The following is an 18,515-nucleotide window of genomic DNA, read 5'->3' as shown; positions in this document are numbered from 1 at the left end:
CGGGTGCGGGTCCCTGCACAGCGTAAGCAGGTAGAGGACCTGGGTGCAGGACACGTGTGCGGGCGCGTTTTCCGGCGTGGTGCAGGTGATGTGACCCGTGTGTGTGTCAGCGTAGGGTGCGGGTGCATGTGCGGGAGAGGTGTGGGTGCGTGTGCAGGGCGAGGGCGCGTGTGCGGGTGCAGGGTAGGGGTGCAGGAGTCGTGCGGGTGCGTGTACAGGGCGCGGGAGCGGTGCGGGTACGCAGGGCGCGTGCAGGGGCGGCGGGCGCGGCGGCGGCGGCGGCGACAGCCGCGCCCGCGTTCCCCGCGCGTAGGTGTGCGGCGCGCTCCTGGCGGGGACGGAGCGCGCAGATCTCGCGTGCGCTCGCCGCCCGGCGCAGCCCAGCCCGGCCCCCGCCCGGCGCCGCGAGCCGAGGTGTCGCCCGCGCCCGCGCCCGTGTCGCCGCCGTGCCCGCGAGCGGGAGCCGGAGTCGCCGCCGCCCGAGCGCAGCAGAGCGCACGCCGAGCCCGTCTGTCGCCGCCATGGCCACCACGGTGACCTGCACCCGCTTCACCGACGAGTACCAGCTCTACGAGGATATTGGCAAGTAAGAGCCGCGGCGCGTGCGGGCCGGGCGGGGACCCGGGAGGGCGCCGCGCGCGGAGGGCTGGGACCCCGGAGACCAAGACCCTCCGCGACGCTGGTTCCGGGCGCACTGCGGCCCCGCGCGCCCCCGGCTCCTCCGGGCTCGGGGCCCGAAGCGCACGGCCCCGCGCGGCCCCGACCCCCGGGCCCTGGGCCAGGCTGCTGGACCTCGGCGCGCGCAGCTCTGCCCGGCCCTGTTCAGCACGGCCGCCCGGCCAGAGGCCGTGACTCCCGGGACTCGGGGCTCGGCGCCGCGGGGGCGGCAGCAGGTGTCCCCGGAGCGCCGGGCAGACGTGACGCATTTGGCGGCGGGAGGTCAGAAAGGAGCGGCGCGCGGGGGCGGCCGCGGGGCCTAGAGCGCGGGGGAGGGGGCGGTTCTGGCCTGAGGGTCGCTCCTGGCGCGGGCCGCGCTGTCCCCACCCCCACCCCAGCGGCCAGGCGCGGGGGCGGCGGGACCTGCTAGGCGCCTGCTCCTCCGCGTGGCTCCATCCGCGCCGGGGGTGCCCGCTGCGCTCCCGGCCGCGTGGGAACAGCCTCTGCTGCGGGTCCCTAGTGGAATCAGGGTTTTGGAGGATTTTCCCCCAGATTCTTCTGGAAACACGAGTCAGGAGAGCTGAGGGGCTGAGGTCAGGAAGCTTGGCAGGTCCCAGGGGTGGAGATGAGGGGGTGAGGTGGGGAGCCGAATGGGCTCCTGATTTCAGGGTCATCGAAGTAGGCGGGGGAGGGGTGTGGGGGGGTGGATTTCGGAGAGTTATTGACGCGCCTGCAGGGAGGGGGGAGGGGAGAGGGTGAGAGATGAAATGGGGAGGGGCTTCCAAGGCTCCGGTCAGGTAGGGCCTCACCCCTGGGGAACAGGTGGCTCCTGGGCTCTGGTCTGCAACGTGCTCTTGTGGGGCACCCGGACTCCGAGTCTCTCAGGGGCTGCTCTCTGACCTCTGGGTGAATCAGGGTGGCTGCCCCCCGGCATCCCTTGGTCGGGCTTCAGAACTCCTGAATCCCTGGGCTCCATCCTGGCGCGGCCAGAGCCCCGCCGTCCTCACTCCTCCTCCAGCCCTCCGGCGTGGTGGGGGCGCTGGCGAGGTTTCCTCGTACACATCCAGCCACTGAGCCTTATTTTTCTTTTTCTAAAAATCGTTTGTGGTAGTGCTTGTGTTGGTGAGATGGGTCCCGATCTGGGAAGACTGACACGCCCTGCGGATTCCCCCTTTCTCCCTGATGTGGGGGAGGATGCGGGTCAGGCCTGAGGGCTGGGGAGCTGGGCTGGGCGGAGTGGAGGAGTCCCCTGGCCTAGGGTTCTGGGCAAGGCCGTGCCCTGCAGGCCCAGAAACTCCCTTCCATTCCTTGGGTGGGTGCTCTTTGGGTGCCTGGCTTTGAGGCTGGGGGCCTGGAGAGCTGAGCAGAGGGATGGGGAGGGTCCAGCACACCCTCTGTGTGTCCCCCTGGGGCCCTGAACACAGCCTGAAAGAAGCTGGAAGGGGTAGTGGACTGGGGTCCTCAGAGGAAGGAGGTAGTTCTCCTAGGCAGAGGGTGGCCATGGGAGGAAGTCACTGTTCCTAGGGACCTTCTTGTCCTTTCTGTGCTTGCTCAGGAGCACGCAGACCCTTAACCAGGCACCCCTTCCCTCAAGCTGATGCTGCCTCTGCTGACACCCCTACACTTTTCTGGGAGCTTCTGTGGGTCCCATAGGGCATAGGGAGGCCCACACAACTGAGGGCCTCTGGTTCCAGCAGCGACTGTTCATCCTGGCCACTAGCACCCACATCCACACTGGGGAGTGGAGGTCTCAGCTGCCCTGGGGAGGGGCTGAGAGGGGTCCGCACAGCAGAGGCCAGATTCCTCCTGGGCAGCAGGAGCGGGAGCAGCTTCCAGAAGGGAGCCACGTGGTTGCCTGCCCTGCAGTGGAGCTAGGACCCAGAGTGGGAGTGGGGGAGACATTTGCGGTGGGCAGGGGCCTGGGAGGGGAAGGGAACACACCCCAGGACCTGGGGCCCATCCTCTGGATCCAGAAAACTTTCTGCTAGGCCCAGCACACCTTTGCGGAGACCCCCAGGTGGTGGGTCCAGGGAATGACCTCGGGGGGGGGGCCTTTCACAGTCCTGCTGGGGTGTTCTGGGTAGGGGAGGCCGAGCAAGTGCAGGGTGAGCTGTGGCGGGGCAGGCAGCAGAAGGCCCGCACCTCTGCTCAGGGCTGGGTTCCAGGTGGCCATGGTGCCCGCTTGCCGCTTGTTGACAGCGCGTGCCCGAGGCAGTGGGTGTCCCTTCCCTGGCCCCAGGTGCATGCGTCCAAGTTTATTTAAAGCTGCAGCCCCTGGCACCAGTCAGAGGACGCTGAGCTCTCTGCCCGGGAACGGCCGGGCCATGGGCCCGCAGCTGCCTGCGTGACACGGCCTCCACCGCTCCCCTCCCTGTCCGGCTTGGAATCCTTCCTTGGGGAGCAGGGTCTGAGGGCCGAGAGAGGCTCTTGTCCGGGGCTCTGCCCTTTCCGGCCTGGTGGGGCACGCCTGCCAGGAAGGCCCAGGTGCCAGGTCGGGAGCCACCCAGAGCGGGAGGTCCCCAGTCGGGCGCCCAGCAGGGGAGCGGGGCGCGGCCCCACGTGCACAGGGCAGCAGTGCGCTCTCCACGGCGCTCATCGCAGACGGCTTCCAGACCTGGAGAGCGGCTCCGGGAGTAACCCTTCCGCCGAGCATTTAGAACTCCGACTCTTCCATCCTCTGGCTTCGGTTGTTTGTTCTCAGTGAGAAGAAAGCATTACAAGCGGACGGTCGGTACCCCAGGGGCGGCCCGCGCCGCGGTTCCGGGGAACCCGACCACGCGCTACACTTGGAACCTGCTAAGGGAGCAGGTCGTCGACGTTCTCACGGCGCACGCGCCCCACTGCGTATACGTACGCGCACGCGCAAACACACCTGCGCGCGCATTACGCATGCACGCCCGCTCGCACGCACGCACGCACGCGGCCCTGACCTCGTGAGGCAGCGGGCGGGTTGGCGGTGACTGGGTCATCAGCTCTTCGCGCGGCGCCCCTCATGCTCCGGGTCTTGCCGCGCGTCCCCGCGAAGACTGAGGAAGCGCTGGGGAACCCCCGCAGCCGCGGCCGCTATTTGCCGGTTCCTTCCAGACTCTCCGCTTCCTCTACCCAGGGGCGTGCCCGGAGCCAGCGGGTAGGAGCCTCCAGCCGGGCTCGTCACTTCCAGAACGCTGGGACTGCGCGTACACGGGGCTGCAGGCCAAGCGCACCTGTCACCTGTCGCGCCCTGACTTTGATGCCGTGGCTGCTGGGCTGGGCCCCGTGGTGCCGCTGCGGCCCCCCCCCCGCCCCCCGGGGAGGTCTGGGGGCTCCGGGTGCCACACTCTCCGGTCGCGCGGGAGCTCGGTGCCCAGGCGCAAGGCATTCTGCAGGGTTGGTCCCGGGTGGAGGGGCTGCTGGCGGGCCCGTGACTCTGTGCGTGCGGCGGATCCCGGCGTGCTGCCCTTCGGTGCTGGCAGACCTCCGCCGCTGGGCATTCGGTTGGGTAGAGAGGTCTTCGTGTCGGGCTCCCGAGCCGGCCGCTTGTGGGGCTCCTCTCTCTCCTTTAAAACGCGGGCGATGTCCCCAGAAGAAAGCTCCCACGAGGGCCGGGTTTCAGGGGTTCCGGACGTTCCCCCGGGGTAAGGTGGCCCCGTTGGAGCCACTTCTGATGTGCAGGTCACTTGATTTGAGTTGACCAGGAAGCTGCCCTCCCGTCACACTTTACCATGGCTCAGGGAGGATGCGCCTTGAGCACCCCACCCCTGCCAGCTCCCCCTGAACTTTGCCAGGCCCAGGGCTGACCTTGGTGTGTCCTTGACTGCATCCCGTGTTCACCGGTCAGACGGGAGCAGGCCCTGTCCTGAGGTGCAAGCCCTCACTGGCCATGGGCTATTCCGCTGGTGAATGACCTGGTAGGAAGTTAATAGATAAACAGGATATTCAGAGCAAATTGATGGTTGAGTCTCTCCCCAGCGAGGCAAAGCCAGGTTGCCAGGGAAGGAAGAGAGGACTGTGGGGAGGAGTCGTCAGCTGTTTGCTCTCTCGCCCCCTCCAGCGAGCACTTCCCTCCCCAGAGCCTTATGCCAACACTGCCTGCTGCCCCGGCTGCTCCCCCAGACGCCCCCCATCTGCCCAGGGCCCACTCCTCCCTTGCCCTGCTTTTGGCTGGCCCTAGCCCTGGGCCTGTCCGACGTGCAGGCAGCCACCGGCTTGCCTGCGGGCGGGGTGCAGGCCCCTTCGGCCCGTGGGGCTGCACGTTCGAGGGAGGGGTGAGCAAACTGGCCCCAGAGCTGGAGTCCCATCCTTAGTGGAGGGTGTTTGGGGAAGAAGTCACACACGCCGAGGCTGCGGCAGGATGCACATGAAGGTGACGCTCCTTTAGTTACTATTGAGTGGTATTTTTATACCATAACCTACTTTGCTGGGAGCTAAGAATATACCTCGCGCTTGCTACCTGCACTCTTTCTCTCCTGGTAGCGGTCCCAGCTGTTAAGTGGTGCTTATTACATCAGCGTGCTCCATCCCTGAGATCCACACTGTGACCATTCCCAGTTCATGGCACAGGTGGACGGAGGTGCCGAGGAGCTCCATTTGGGGCCGACCCGGATTCGAATCCAGGTAGTGGGCTCCAACATCCGCCTTCTGCTCCTCGTGGCAGCTCATGCCCCCACTCTGTTCTTTCCACCTGCTGACTCACAGCCTGCTTGTGGTCGACTCTGACCCTCGGCTTTTCGGGACCCGCCTGCCCTCAGCCGGTGGCTCACCATGCCCGCTGTGCTTCCCCGGCCCCCACCCCATTCCTCTCTGTAAAAGCCTTGTTTCCTTTGGTTGTCCTTCCACGACAGCCAACACTCTGCCCCTGTTTGGACCAGCAAACAGGGATTTTATTGCATTAATTAAACAAAGTGCAAAAACAATATCTTCTCATAAAGGGAAGTAAATATACATGTGTGTGCAGTGAAAGTGACTCTTCGATGGGTTCCTCAGCCAGAGGAGCCTGGGCAGACCAGCGTTGGCGTGAGGACACATGTGCTCATCTACACACAAGCAGTATGTGTCATGCATGTATCTGATTTTAAAAACACAGATGGAATCACCATACATGTGATTCTGTAGTTTGTTTGCTCCTGGCACCTGTTCACACCCGTATTCCTCCAGTCTGAGTGTTTTCCTACAGCTCAGGGCCCGTCCGTGCCTGTCCATCGCACACGGGGTGAGCTGGCTGCTGTTTTTAAGCCGAAGATGGGACCCATCCTCTGATAAGCATGATGGAGGATGATACGCAGGCTCCCATGCTTTCTCGGAGGGCGTGATCCCTACGCAGGAAGGAGGATGGGTTTCGTCTGTTGTTGGCTGGGCACAGAAACCCCTTTCAAAAAGAACCCAAGACCAGATTCCTCCCCTCTTTTATCTCATCTAACGGAGAGAGATATTTTTCTTACACCTAAAAAGACACTGTTCCCATGCGGGTCCCATGTTGGCTCCACTGGGGTTTAACAGGTGCTGAACAGGACCTACCCGGTGGAGGTGACGGGAACGGTGTCTGCTCCTTGGGTGCATTCTATCCCTCCCTCTGCTTTCCAAGGCCACCTCCCTGGTTCAAGGCATGAGATGTGGCCTTTCTGGAGATTTCAAATATATTTTCAAAAAATTTAATTCCCTTTTTCTCTCCCACAAAAATGGAATCTGATTTTTAAAGCATCTTTCACAGCTGCGAGTCACTTTGTTAGTGTAGAAACATAAAAATGCATTATGTATCAACTTGGTTTTCCAAAAATTATCATATTGGCATATTACATAGAAATGTATACTTTATTCCTATAAAAGTCTGAATCTATTTAAAATAAAAACATCCTTATATGTTAAAGTGGCAGGACTTGCTGCCCAGTTCCGGGGGCCCCTTGTCCCCTGGCATGTGGTGGGCTGCTAGCTTGGCCAGTGGCTCTGCCCCCTCCACACGTCATTCTTCTGCGCGGACATAATGATCCTGACATAACTAAGGCTGTGATTCTTTGTTAGGCCAGATATAGGCGTTCGTTGACTGCAACAGATTGGCAATAGCTGGGCAAAGATTTAAGAAAATTCTATGGAGGAAGCATAAACTGCTCTGTTCCACGGGGGGCGGGGCGGACTAATTTCAGAGCCACCACCTTTCCCACTTGACGAGCAGCTCGTGGGGGCCTGACCTCAAACAGCAGAGTGACCGGGTCCCCCCTGAGGTAACACCCTCCATGGGGGCCAGTTTCTTGGCTGGTGCGCATTTCCAGCAGGAGCCATGGGGCCGTCCCGCCTCTCCATTCCCCAGCCCACCCTGAATTCCAGGGCTTGGAGTCAGGCACCTGGTTGGTGCCCAGTGCAGTGGCCTCGAAGGCTGCACGTTGGCACCCTCGCCCTGTGGGTGGGGGGAGGAGGGAGGTGCTGCTGGTCCCAGGGACGCTCAGACACCTGGCTTGCTGGGCCACCGTCTTGTTACCTGGTGAGGTGTGGCTGCAGGGTGGGCTTCTCAGAGGCGCCTGCTGTGGACTTGACCTCGAGGGTTTGCAACATTCTTTCCATGTCTAATAAAGTTCTTCATGTAGCTCCTGTTCTTGTATGTTGAGGTGCAGCCTGGTTCTTAGTCGTTGGTTTGAGCCAGGCCATCTGTTTCTGTTTTCTTTCTTTTTTTAAAAAAAGATTTTATTTATTTATTTGACACAGACAGAGATCACAAGTAGGCAGAGAGGCAGGCAGAGAGAGAGGAAGGGAAGCAGGCTCCCTGCTGAGCAGAGAGCCAGATGTGGGACTCGATCCCAGGACCCTGAGATCATGACCTGAGCCAAAGGCCAAGGCTTAACCCACGAGCCCCCTAAGCACCCCTGTTTTCTTTTTTTTAAGTAGGGTCCACACCCAGTGTGGAGCTCAATACAGGGCTTGAACTCATGACCCCGAGATCAAGACCTGAGCTGAGATCAAGAGTCGGATGCTTAACTGACTGAGCCACCCAGGTGCCCATGCCATGCCATCTGTTAAGGACTTTCTGGGTAAAGAGTGCTTGTCTAGTGAGGAGTGCACCTGCCAAAGAGGTGGCCAACACAGTGGTTCCCAGCCCTGGCTGCACAGTGAGGACCCCACCCCAGACCTGCTGGGTCAGACACAAGGGGCATGAGGTCTCCGGTGCTGCAGCGGGCTGCGCAGACACAGGTTCGAGGGCAGGCCCAGGCTCCTTCCCCCTCCCTGGGCTCTGTGTGAGCCTCTCCTGACCACGGGTGGGGAATTGGCCTCCTTTTTCCGAACACGCAGCCATGTCACTCCTGATCCTGTTTGCCTAGAGCAGCACTGTCCAGAAGAGACACAGATGTGAGCCACATGTGTCCTTAAAATTTTTCTACTACTTAAAGTAAATAGAAACAGATGAAAGGAAGTTTAATAAGCAGATGTATTTATTCAGTGTATCCAGAGTATTATTTCAACACTAAATCAATGAAACGTTATTGTTAAGTATTTTATATTTTAAAAAATATTATGTATTTGAAGTCTGTTTTGCATGTTACAGCACATCTCCATTTGGACCAATCTCAGGTCATTACGGCTGCTTGTAGGCTGTGGTCACACACTGAACAGGGCATGTCTAGGGCATCAAGGCCATCATTTATTTACTTATTTATTTGGCAACTTTTCTGGTTTCTTTTGCTTTTCTGCAGACTTCCTCAAACTGTAAGTCTGCTAGCACACTTAACTGTTTACGAGACTCTCTAGGTGCAGGGGAAAAGTCGTGAAAAAAGGTACTTGCTCCCAAGGATCTTATACTGGTCGGGGAGGCAAGTCACAGACATAAACACTAAACACATTTTATGATGTGGTAGAAGGTGATTAATACCTCTGCTCCAGGAAGAAGTACAGAGACTCGGAAGTGCCATTTAGGAGGAAGGCTATAGCTGTAAAAGGGGTGGTTGGGGCATGTCAAAGGAGAGGAAATGCTAACTGCTAAAATCAGGAATGAAAAAGGGACAATACAACTGACCCTACAGCAATGAAAAGATTATAGGGAGTCTGTGCAGAAGTGTGTGCCAAGGTGGATAACTTAGATGAAACAAATTCTTGGAAGGACACAAGTAACTGAAAATGACTCAAGAAGAAACAGAAAATCTGAATAGGACTATAACAATGACAGACTCATTGATGAGCGAGAAATTTTGAAATCTCCCACAAAGAGAAGCCCAGGCTTCTGGTCAGTTTTGTCAGACATTTAAAGAAGAATTAATAGCAGTCCTTCACAAAGTCATTCAAAAAAATAGAAGAGGAAGGAATTTTTTTCCAACTCCTTCTGTGGAAACAGTAATACCCTAATACCAACACCAGAAAAGGACCCCATAAGAAAGAAAACTATGGACCAATATGGATATAGATGCAACATCCTCAAGAGAATATTAACAAAATGAATCTAGCAACATAGAAAACGGTTATAGATTATGAACAAGGAAGTTTATAATGGGAAGTTGGTTCAACATACAAAATTCAGTCACCATCATACAGTATATTAATAGAATAAGCAGAGAGATTATCTGATTATCTCAATAGATCAGAAAAGTATTCAACAAGATCTGATATTTTTTCCTGGTGAAAATACTCAACAAACTACGAATAGAAAGGAATGTTCTCAACTTGATAAGGGTCGTCTATGAAAAACCCACAGCTGACATATTGCACGATGAAAGCTGAATGCTTTCTCCCAAGGTCAATGTCAGGTCAGGACAAGACAAGGAGATCTACTCTTTCCACCTCTGTTAACACGTGCAGGACGTTCTAGCCAGGACAGCTGGGCAAGAAAAATGAAAGCACCCGTACTGGAAAGGAATGGGTAAACCCATCTCTGGGTTTGCAGTTGACATGGTCTTATATATAGATTATGTTAAGGAAGTCCCAGGAGGATGATCAGAACTAAAAATGAATTCAGCAAAGTTGCAAGACACAAGATGAAGATATAAAATTCCATTATATTTTATTACACTAGCAATGTTTGATCCCAAGATAAAATTAGGAATTAGGATAATTCCATTCACAATAATATCTAAAAGAATAAAATACTGAGTAATAAATCGATAAAAGGAGTGTAAGAACTTGAACACTGAAAACCACAAACTACTGTTGGAGGAAATTGAAAACATAAGGAAATGGAAAGACATCCCATGTTCATGGACTGGAAGATTGAATGTTAAGACAGCTGGACACTGCGAACTGACCTACAGATTCCATGTGATACCTGTCAAAGTTCCAGCTGCCTTTAAAAAAATCAACAAGTTGATCCTAAAATTCATATAGAAATGTGAGGAGACCCAGAGAGAGCCAGAATATTCTTAAAAAGGAAGGACAACGTGGAAAGACTTACACTTGGTAATTTCAAAACTAGGGGCACCTGGCTGGCTCAGTCGGGGAAGCATGCGACTCTTGATCTCTGAGTTGTGAGTTTGAGCCCCACATTGGGGGTAGATAATACTTAAAAAAAAAAAAAAACTATAGAGCCATGGCAATCAAGACGGTATGGGTACTGGCATAAGGGTAAATAGAGGGGAATAGGACTGAGAGTCTGGGATAAACCCATGTATCTTATCGTTGGATTTTTGGCAAGGACAACAAGACACCTCAATGGGGAAAGATTACTGTCCATTCAACAAATGGACAGCTGGGTGTCCATGTGCAAAAGAATGAAGTTGGAACCCTACCTAACACCATAACACCATGATCTCAAAATAAATCATAGACCTAATTGTAGGAGCTAAACCTATAACATTCTTGGAAGAAAACAGGAGTAAATTTTTGTGATCCAGGATTTGGGCATGGTTTCTTAGGTAGGACACCAGGAGCATGAGCAACAAGAGAAAAAGGACATAATCAGCATTAAAAAGTTTTGTATTTCCAAGGACACCCTCAGGAAAGTGAGAAGATAATCTGCAGAACGGAAGAAGATATTTGCACATTACATATCAGATAAGGAGTTCGTGTTTAGACTAGTCCAAGAATGTATTGTCTAACAGTAAGAAGACAACCCAATCAGAAATTGGGCAAAGGACCTAGATAGACATTTCTCCCAAGAAGATGTCCAAGTGCACGAGGAGTGCATGAAGAGAGGCATTTGGGGAAATGCCAGCGAAAACCACAAGCAGACCCCACCTCACTTCCACTCGATGGCGAGTGCCACGAAGGCTGACAGTGGCCAGCGTCGGCGAGGGTGGGGGCTGGAGCCCTCACGCTGCTTCTGGGGACATGGAATGGCGCAGCTGCCCTAGAAAGCCGTGCCTCCAAAGGTTCCATTCCTAGACATGTACCCAAGAGCAAGGAAAGCACAGGTCCACACAGAATCCTGCTCCTTGAAGCTGGAATCCTAACAGCCAGAGAGTTGAAGCCCCCCGAATGCCCATCGACTGATGAATGGGTGAGGAGAACAGGCCGTGTCCATGTGATTGCGAAGCCTTGGCATAAGAAGAGATGAGGTCTAGTGTGTTCAGTACACGGCACGGCAGCACAGCCCAGGGAGTGTGGAGAGAAGCCAGTCTGGAGGCCCACGTGTCGTATGGTCCCTTTACCTGACGCATCTGGGGCAGGTGGCTCGTCTGCACAGAGGGCAGCGTGGGGGCACAGAGCGTGCCGGTGATGGGAATGTGAGCTTAGCTTACGCCATCCATGGTGACGGACGGACGGTTCTGTGCTGTAGTAACAACCATTGAATTATACACTTGAAGTGGGTGAATTGTTTGGTCCATGAATTCTATCTCAATAAAGATGTTTAAACCTAAATAAAACCAACGTAGAAAAAAAGAGAGAACTCTAGCATCTGGCTCTCAACCCCCAAATTGCCGAGAAGTGAGATTTGCAGTGAGAGCAGCTTTGGCTCGCAGCTCCCTGGCGCTGTCCCCGCCGTGCCCGTGTGGGGCCGTGGCCCAGCCGATGTGAGCCATTCCCATGGCCCTCTGCCCGCTGGGGCGCCGGTGGAGGCAGCGGAGGCCAGAGCCTCTTGTCCTCTGTGTTTCTGAAGCCAGGCCCGGCTGGCGCTGGTCCATAGCGGTCTCAGAGCAAGCACAGCGGCGAGACTGGGGCCAAGGCCCACGTGTCTTGGTTCTGGAAGGCACTGGGGTGGTGGGAGGCCTGTGCTCCTGCCTCTGGAGGGCGAGGCTCCCTGGGGAGCAGGAAGAGTGGGTCCCAGGGAGTGTGGGACCAGCCTCGGAGAGGGGATTGCTGTCAGCAGGGTTGGCCATGACGGGGCCAGGAGGGCTGGAGTGGGGGTGGCAGGGAGCCCAGACCCCAGGTCCTGTTATTCCTGGATGTATGGTCGCCTCTCTGGGTCCTCAGCAGGGCTTTCTCCTTTCTTTCTCCCTTCCTGTACCTCTCCTTACCTCCTCTCTACTCCCCCTGCCCATCCTCCAGGCTCCCACTGTCCCCAAGCACCCTCCGAGGTTCCCCCCAGCCTCCCCAGAGCAGGGCCTGAGCTGGGGCGCTCTTGTCTTGAGTGCAGCTGCCAGGTGGACGCACGTGTCAGGGAGGGGTCCTCCGAAATACTTTGCCTTCGGGGTTCGTCCCGGGGCTCCAGTGGCTTCTGTCCTCCCTAGCCCTGGTCTGTGCCATCTGGGGCTCCCGGGCCAGGGCCTTGCTCCTCAGGGGCCCTCGTCTGCACTCCCCCAACTCCTTGGTGGGTCTGCTTGGGGTCCTGTGGCAGCACTGCGACTTGTGAGGTACACTACTTCGAGGTGCCCAGCTGGGACGGCACATTTCACTTCCTGGAGGACATGAGCAAGCGCCTGTCTTGATCGCCTGCTGGACGGTCTGCCCTGTGGGGGGTGTTCTTCTGTCTCTTCCCACAGCAGTTCAGTGTGCCGACCAACGGACTGGCGTTCCCCTCCCTGCTGGGGGCTTGGGGGCTGGGTTTGTCCCTCTGTGTCCCTCCCCCTTCCCTGCCTTTGAAGGGTCCTTCGGGGTCCCCCCTTGATGCCTTCCTAGGGACCACGGCTTCTCCTCAGAAGGGGTGTGGCGGGCTTCATGGCCCCTGACCTTGCGCTGGGCATCGAGGTCCCTCCGTCGGGGCTGAGCTGCTGTTCTGAGTGTCAGGATGTCTGCTTCCTGGCCTCATCCGAGTCTTCTGTGCTGTCGCATGTCGGGCAGATAGGGTGCCAGCCTCCACCCACACAGCAGTGTGTCCTGCCCCATATGGAGCCGGCTAGGTGCCCGGGCCCCCACTCTGCACAGCCTGTGGGTTTGTGGGCCTCGCGGGGCTCGCACAGGCTGGCCGTGGAGCTGTGGGTGGACAGGGGCGCCTCAGAGCCCCAGTTGTCGTGAGGGTGGGTCGCACAGCACGTCAGGAGCTGGCTGCGTGGCCGCCTGTCCCAGTCCAGGCTGTGGCATGTCCCCTGTGTGCCATCCCAGGTCCTGAAGCCTCCGGTGGCGGCAGCATTTCCCCGGGGGGCTGGGAAGAGGAGCTGGCTCAGAGCCAGAGACCCCCGGCCCCCAACGAGCGTGGTTGGTGCTGTAGACTGGCTGCTCCTCTGTGCCCAAACCGGGTTGCCGATGGGGCCCAGCCACCACCTTGCCCGTGCCAGGCCCCCACAGATGCTTGCTGCCGTCCGTCCCCTCCTGGCCTTCTGCCCGGACCCCCACCGCCTTCTTCCGATGCGTGTGGAGGGAAGTCTTCTGAAAAACCTGGTTGTCAAGAAAGTGTTACAAGCACCAGCCTCTACCCTCCCCCTGATTGTTTCTCGGAGACCCAGCTGTGCACAGCACAAGGACAGTCTATTGTGAGATGCTTGCGAGGTCACTCTCCCCGTCCTCACTGGCTCAAAGCGCATGCTTCAGTGGCATCGAGCACATCCACTCTGGGGGACGGCCACCACCACGGTCTGTCCCCACAACTTTCTCCCCGGCACTGTCCCGCGCGAGGGAGACACTAGCCCCCATCCCCTGCCCCCGCACTGCTGCCCCCGTCTGCTCTCCGGCCCTGTGGGTTGGATGCCTCCCAGCATCTCCCGGAGCTGGAACCCTACAGCGTGTCCTTCTGTGTGCGGCTCCTTCCACTCAGCGTGGCAGTCTCCGGGGTCAGCCACGTGGGAGTGGGTCAGGGGGTCCTTCCTCTTTCAGGCTGGGGACGGGCCACATTCTGTTCTTCTGTTGCCGGACATTCCGGTTGTCTTTGTCTCCCAGCTGCTGTGAACAGGTTGTGCACAGGACATGTTTAAAAGACATTCACGTGGTGTCCTCCTTCTGGCCACAACTGTGTGACACTGGGCTGTGTGGCCCTGGGCCTCCATCGAACGTCGCTGGTTTCAGTCCCCCTCTACAAACCAGGAGGGTTGGGGCAGGGACTTTCTGGGGTCTCTTCTGACCCCGTGTGTTGGTTCTGTGGAAACCCACACCTTTGCTCCGAGACCTGCCACAAAGCTTACCTGTTAGAAGCTCAGGGCCCCTAAGCCGATCACACGGATGTTTGTACCCTTTGAGAAGAAAACTAAAGAGGGTTGACTTCTGCTTGACCTGAAACATAAAACAAAAACAAGTCTCTAAAGCTTTAATTGAAACACACCTTGGAGGAAAAAGCCCAAGTCACTGTCAGTTCCCGCACCCCTCCGGCCTCTGCCGCCATGCAGTAGACACTGGGCAGCTCTGGGGGCTTGTGCGCAGCGCGCAGTGTGTCCCCTGAGCCAGTGGAGATACTGGAGATACAGTGGAGATACTGGAGATACTGGAGATACTGTTGCTGTCCGTCCTCTGGTGGCTGCTGCAGGAGTGACCTGGGCAGTCACTCAGGGCTCTCTCCAGGGGTCTGGCTTAGCTCTGTCCCTGTCCCTGACTGCCTGGCCCTGTGTTTTTGGGTGGCTGTGTCTTGGCCCCTGCAGAGCCCCAGCTAGAAGTCCCGGGTGCCGTTTTGTGGAGAGCCATCACTGTGGCGGGCCTGTTTCTTCCCGGTGGGCTTCTGCATCTGTTCTTGGTCACACTAGTGGGGCAGCGACACAGACCCCTTTCCAGGGAGGGTGCCGGGCCCATCCCAGGGCCGAGGACATGGAGCCAGGCTCAGGCACTGTTGGGGGCAGCCCCTGGGCATGCAGTGGGACATGGAGGCACAGGGTGGGCTGCAGGCCAGGGTACCCTCTTGAGATTTCAGTAGCTGGACGTGTTGTCATTATCCCCATGCAGGGCAGGCAGCCTCAGCACCTGCTGCCCAGGACCCTATGCACCTGCTCCCTCGGGGCCTTTACTGGACCCTCCTGGGCCCACCAGGCCTGATGGTCCATGGAGGCCACAGACCATGGACAGGTCCCTCGGGGTGTGCGCCTTGCCCCACTGGAGTTTTCCTTTTGGACTAGGATTCTGAGGGGGAGGACCTCTTGGGTCCTTGGGCCGTGGCCAGAGCCTACACCCCCCCTTTCTCTGCATCTCTCACCTGTCCCATGCCTTGCAGAGTGGACATGGGGACAGGCCAGGGCGGGGTGTAGGCACCCTGAGGCAGGGCGAGGGCCTGGGTAAGGCACAGAAGGGCCGTGTGGTGGAGGCTCCAGGCCTGGCTGGGCTTACCCGTCCTGTCCCAGTGTCACTGCCTCTGTGCCTGGCCCACAGCTGATGACCAGTTTCCACAGCAAACTGGAATCCCCGCCATCCGGGGTCTGGGAGCAGACGCAGTGTCCAGGTACATTTTAAGGGACAGCCCAGAACTCACCTTGCTGCTTCCCTCCCAAACATGTGAGGCACCTGCCCCCTTCAGGTGGAGCTGTGAAGGGGTGATGGCCCCCCACAGAGGGGCTGCTACAGCCTCCTTCCCACTGACATGGGGCTGACAGTGGAAGCAGACCGCTTACAGAGAAGGAGGTGCAAGCCCCTGGTGGCCCGTGGACACAGGGATGCCATCAGCCCCAGCCCCGCTGCCTCACCCTGGGTCCACTACGGGCTTCGGGCCCACAGATGCTTCTCCCTGTTGGCCAAACCGCCAGCCTCCAGGCTCAGCCCTCCTGCTGCCTGGGACATGGGCCCTGGGAGCTGGGGGCGGGGGTGGTGCTGGATTGGCCAAGGCCTCCCGGTGCCCACAGGAGAGAAATGCCAGAGACGAAGATCTGACCTAGCCAGCCTGGGGGGAGCAGCTGTCCTGGGTGGTGCTGGGGTTCTCCTGCCCTGCCTCTGTCCTGATTTTGGTCTTTGCTTGATGCATCCCTGGCGCTTGGGTTCGGTCCGTGGCTTCTGTGAGGACCCAGTGTGGTTGTCACTGGAGAGTCCTGGAGAATGTTGGTTACTGGAGAGAAGGGGGGAAGGACAGCGGGGGACAGTGAGCAGGCAGCACGCAGGGTGGCCGGACAGGCTGCACGGAGGGCAGCCTCAGCAGGGCCCTCTCTCCTGTCCCGTGGGTGTCCCCCTGCCCTCCGTCCCTCACCCTCTGCCTCCACAGTGGCAGGGGCATGGGCGGTCCTTTGGGTAAATACCCAGTAGTGCAATCGCTGGACCCTATGGTAAGAGAGTGTTGGTGAGATATCCCCAGTGTCCCCCAGAGCAGTGGCACCCGTCTGCGCCCCACCAGCAAGGAGGGCGCTCCCGCCACTCTGCACCCAGTACTGGACATTGTCGGGGTCCTGGATCTCCGGCGTCCTAATCGGGGCATAACGGAGTCTCCTTGTCATTTTTTTTTTTTTTAAAGATTTTATTTATTTGACAGACAGAGATCACAGGTAGGCAGAGAGGCAGGCAGAGAGAAAGGAGGAAGCAGGCTCCCTGCGGAGCAGAGAGCCTGATGCGGGGCTCGATCCCAGGACCCTGAGATCACGACCCGAGCCGAAGGCAGAGGCTTTAACCCACAGAGCCACCCAGGCGCCCCATCTCCTTGTCATTTTAATCTGCGTTTCCCTGACAACACTGGACGTGGGGTGTCTGTCCACGTGCTTACTTTGTCTGGGACGAGGTGTCTGTGCCTGTCTTCGGCCCATTTTTAAACTGGAGTGTTTGTTTTTCTTACTGTTGCACTTCAGTAATTCTTTGTGTATTTTTAATGCAAGTCCAGTCCCAGATGTGTGTCTGGCAGACACTTCCTTTTGTCTGTGGCTCATTTTCTCAGTGTCCTAACCTGTCCCGGAGCAGAGGTTTTATTCTGGTGAAGCCCATTCGGTCATTTGTGTCCTTCATGGAAACGCTTGTGGTACCGTATCTGAGAAAGTCATTGCCAAGCCCAAGGTCACGTAGATTTTCTCCTACAATGTATTCTAGGACTTTTATAATTTTGCCTTTTACATGTAGGTCTACAATCCGTTTTGAGTTAATTTTTTAAAAAATATTTTATTTATTTATTTGACAGAGAGAGAGATCACAAGCAGGCAGAGAGAGAGGGGGAAGCAGGCTCCCTGCTGAGAGCCCGATGCGGGGGAGGGGGGGGCAATCCCAGGACCCTGAGACCATGACCTGACCTGAAGGCAGAGGCTCAACCCACTGAACCATCCAGACGCCCCAAGTTAATTTTTGTAATAAATGTAATGTCTGTGTCTAGATTCTCTCTCTCTCTTTTTCTGGCATCTGGAGAGTGAGTCGATCTAGGACTTGGTCTGTTCAGGCTACCGTGATCAAAATACCACAAGCTGCGTGGCTTATGAAAAATGATTTCTTACGGTTTGGGGGGCTGGAATTCCAAGGTCATGGTGCCCACACATGTAGCGTCTGGGGAGAGTCCATAGCCTAGACAGCTGTTGTCCCTGTGTCCTCCTGCCGTGGAAGTGTGGCAAGATCTCTCCGGGGTCTCTGTTCTAAGGCGCTGGTCCCATTGGTGGGGCTCCAGCCTCCTGACCCCCTCACCTCCCAAAGACCTGAGACCTCACCTTGGTTGCTCAGATTCGAACGTGTGGATTTGGGGAAACACAAACATTCAGACCACAGCAAGCACCATCTGTTGCGAAGGTTTCCTCCGCCGGCTTGCCTTACTCTTCGCCAAGAGTCGGTTGACTCCGTGTGTGGGTCCCTTTCTGGACTCTCTGTTTGCTTCCATAGATGTGTTATCTCTCTTTCCACCAAACCATGCGGCCTCGATTACCGCAGCTTCTTACTAAGTCTTGAAGCCGGATGGCATCAGCCTCCGACTCCGTTCTGTGATCTTGTGTCGGCTACTCTGGGTCTTTTGCCTCCAAATGGACTTTAGTAGCAGTTTCGGTTCTTTCTGGGATCTTTTTTTTTTTTTAAGATTTTATTTATTTATTTGACAGAGAGAAATCACAAGTAGACGGAGAGGCAGGCAGAGAGAGAGAGAGAGGGAAGCAGGCTCCCCTCCCCGCTGAGCAGAGAGCCCGATGCGGGACTCGATCCCAAGACCCTGAGATCATGACCTGAGCCGAAGGCAGCGGCTTAACCCACTGAGCCACCCAGGCGCCCCATCTTTCTGGGATCTTGATCAGGACTGTGTTGAAGCTAGGCCACGTGGGGAAGAACAGACGTCCTGACAGCAGGACGGTCTTCTACCCATGGACGTGAGACGTCTCTGCATTCATTTCGTTCTTGGATCTCGTTTGTGGAAGTTGGGAGTTTCTCTTCTGTAAATCTCGCACCTGTTTTGTGATACCCAAGTATAGTTAGTTCATTTTTTGGGGGTGATGGGAACAGTATAGCGTTTTAAATCTCAGATTCTGTTGCTTGTTGCTGGTGTGTAGAAAAGCAGTTAATTTCGTATATGAATCTTATATCCTGCAACTTTTTTATAATCGCTCATTAGTTCCAGGAAGATTTGTGGTTTTTGTTTTTGTTTTTTTAACCATTTGGGAGACTTTTTTTTTTTTTTTAAAGATTTATTTATTTATTTATTTGACAGAGAGAAATCACAAGTAGATGGAGAGGCAGGCAGAGAGAGAGAGAGAGAGAGGGAAGCAGGCTCCCTGCTGAGCAGAGAGCCCGATGCGGGACTCGATCCC

At 56.7% G+C, this 18,515-nt stretch overlaps 1 protein-coding gene across 6 annotated transcripts in view; it reads left to right on the top strand.

Annotated features, from left to right (window-relative positions):
• The first annotated feature begins 410 nt into the window (after positions 1–410).
• The window catches only part of CAMK2B (calcium/calmodulin dependent protein kinase II beta), a 79,566-nt gene continuing 61,461 nt past the window's right edge, over positions 411–18,515 (top strand). For 5 of the 6 annotated variants that reach the window (XM_059397113.1, XM_059397112.1, XM_059397111.1 and 2 more), the window contains exon 1: positions 412–586. In XM_059397113.1, the coding sequence (XP_059253096.1) occupies positions 522–586 (65 nt within the window). In that variant the 5' untranslated portion in view covers positions 412–521. Of the gene's footprint in view, positions 587–18,515 lie in introns of all 6 variants that reach the window. The other variant, XM_059397114.1, reaches the window with a different exon arrangement.

This window comes from Mustela nigripes, chromosome 4, assembly GCF_022355385.1.
Source record: "Mustela nigripes isolate SB6536 chromosome 4, MUSNIG.SB6536, whole genome shotgun sequence".
NCBI classification, from domain to species: domain Eukaryota; kingdom Metazoa; phylum Chordata; class Mammalia; order Carnivora; family Mustelidae; genus Mustela; species Mustela nigripes.
The sequence above is the reverse complement of the archived record's forward strand: the minus strand, read 5'-3'. Positions and strand labels throughout refer to the sequence as shown.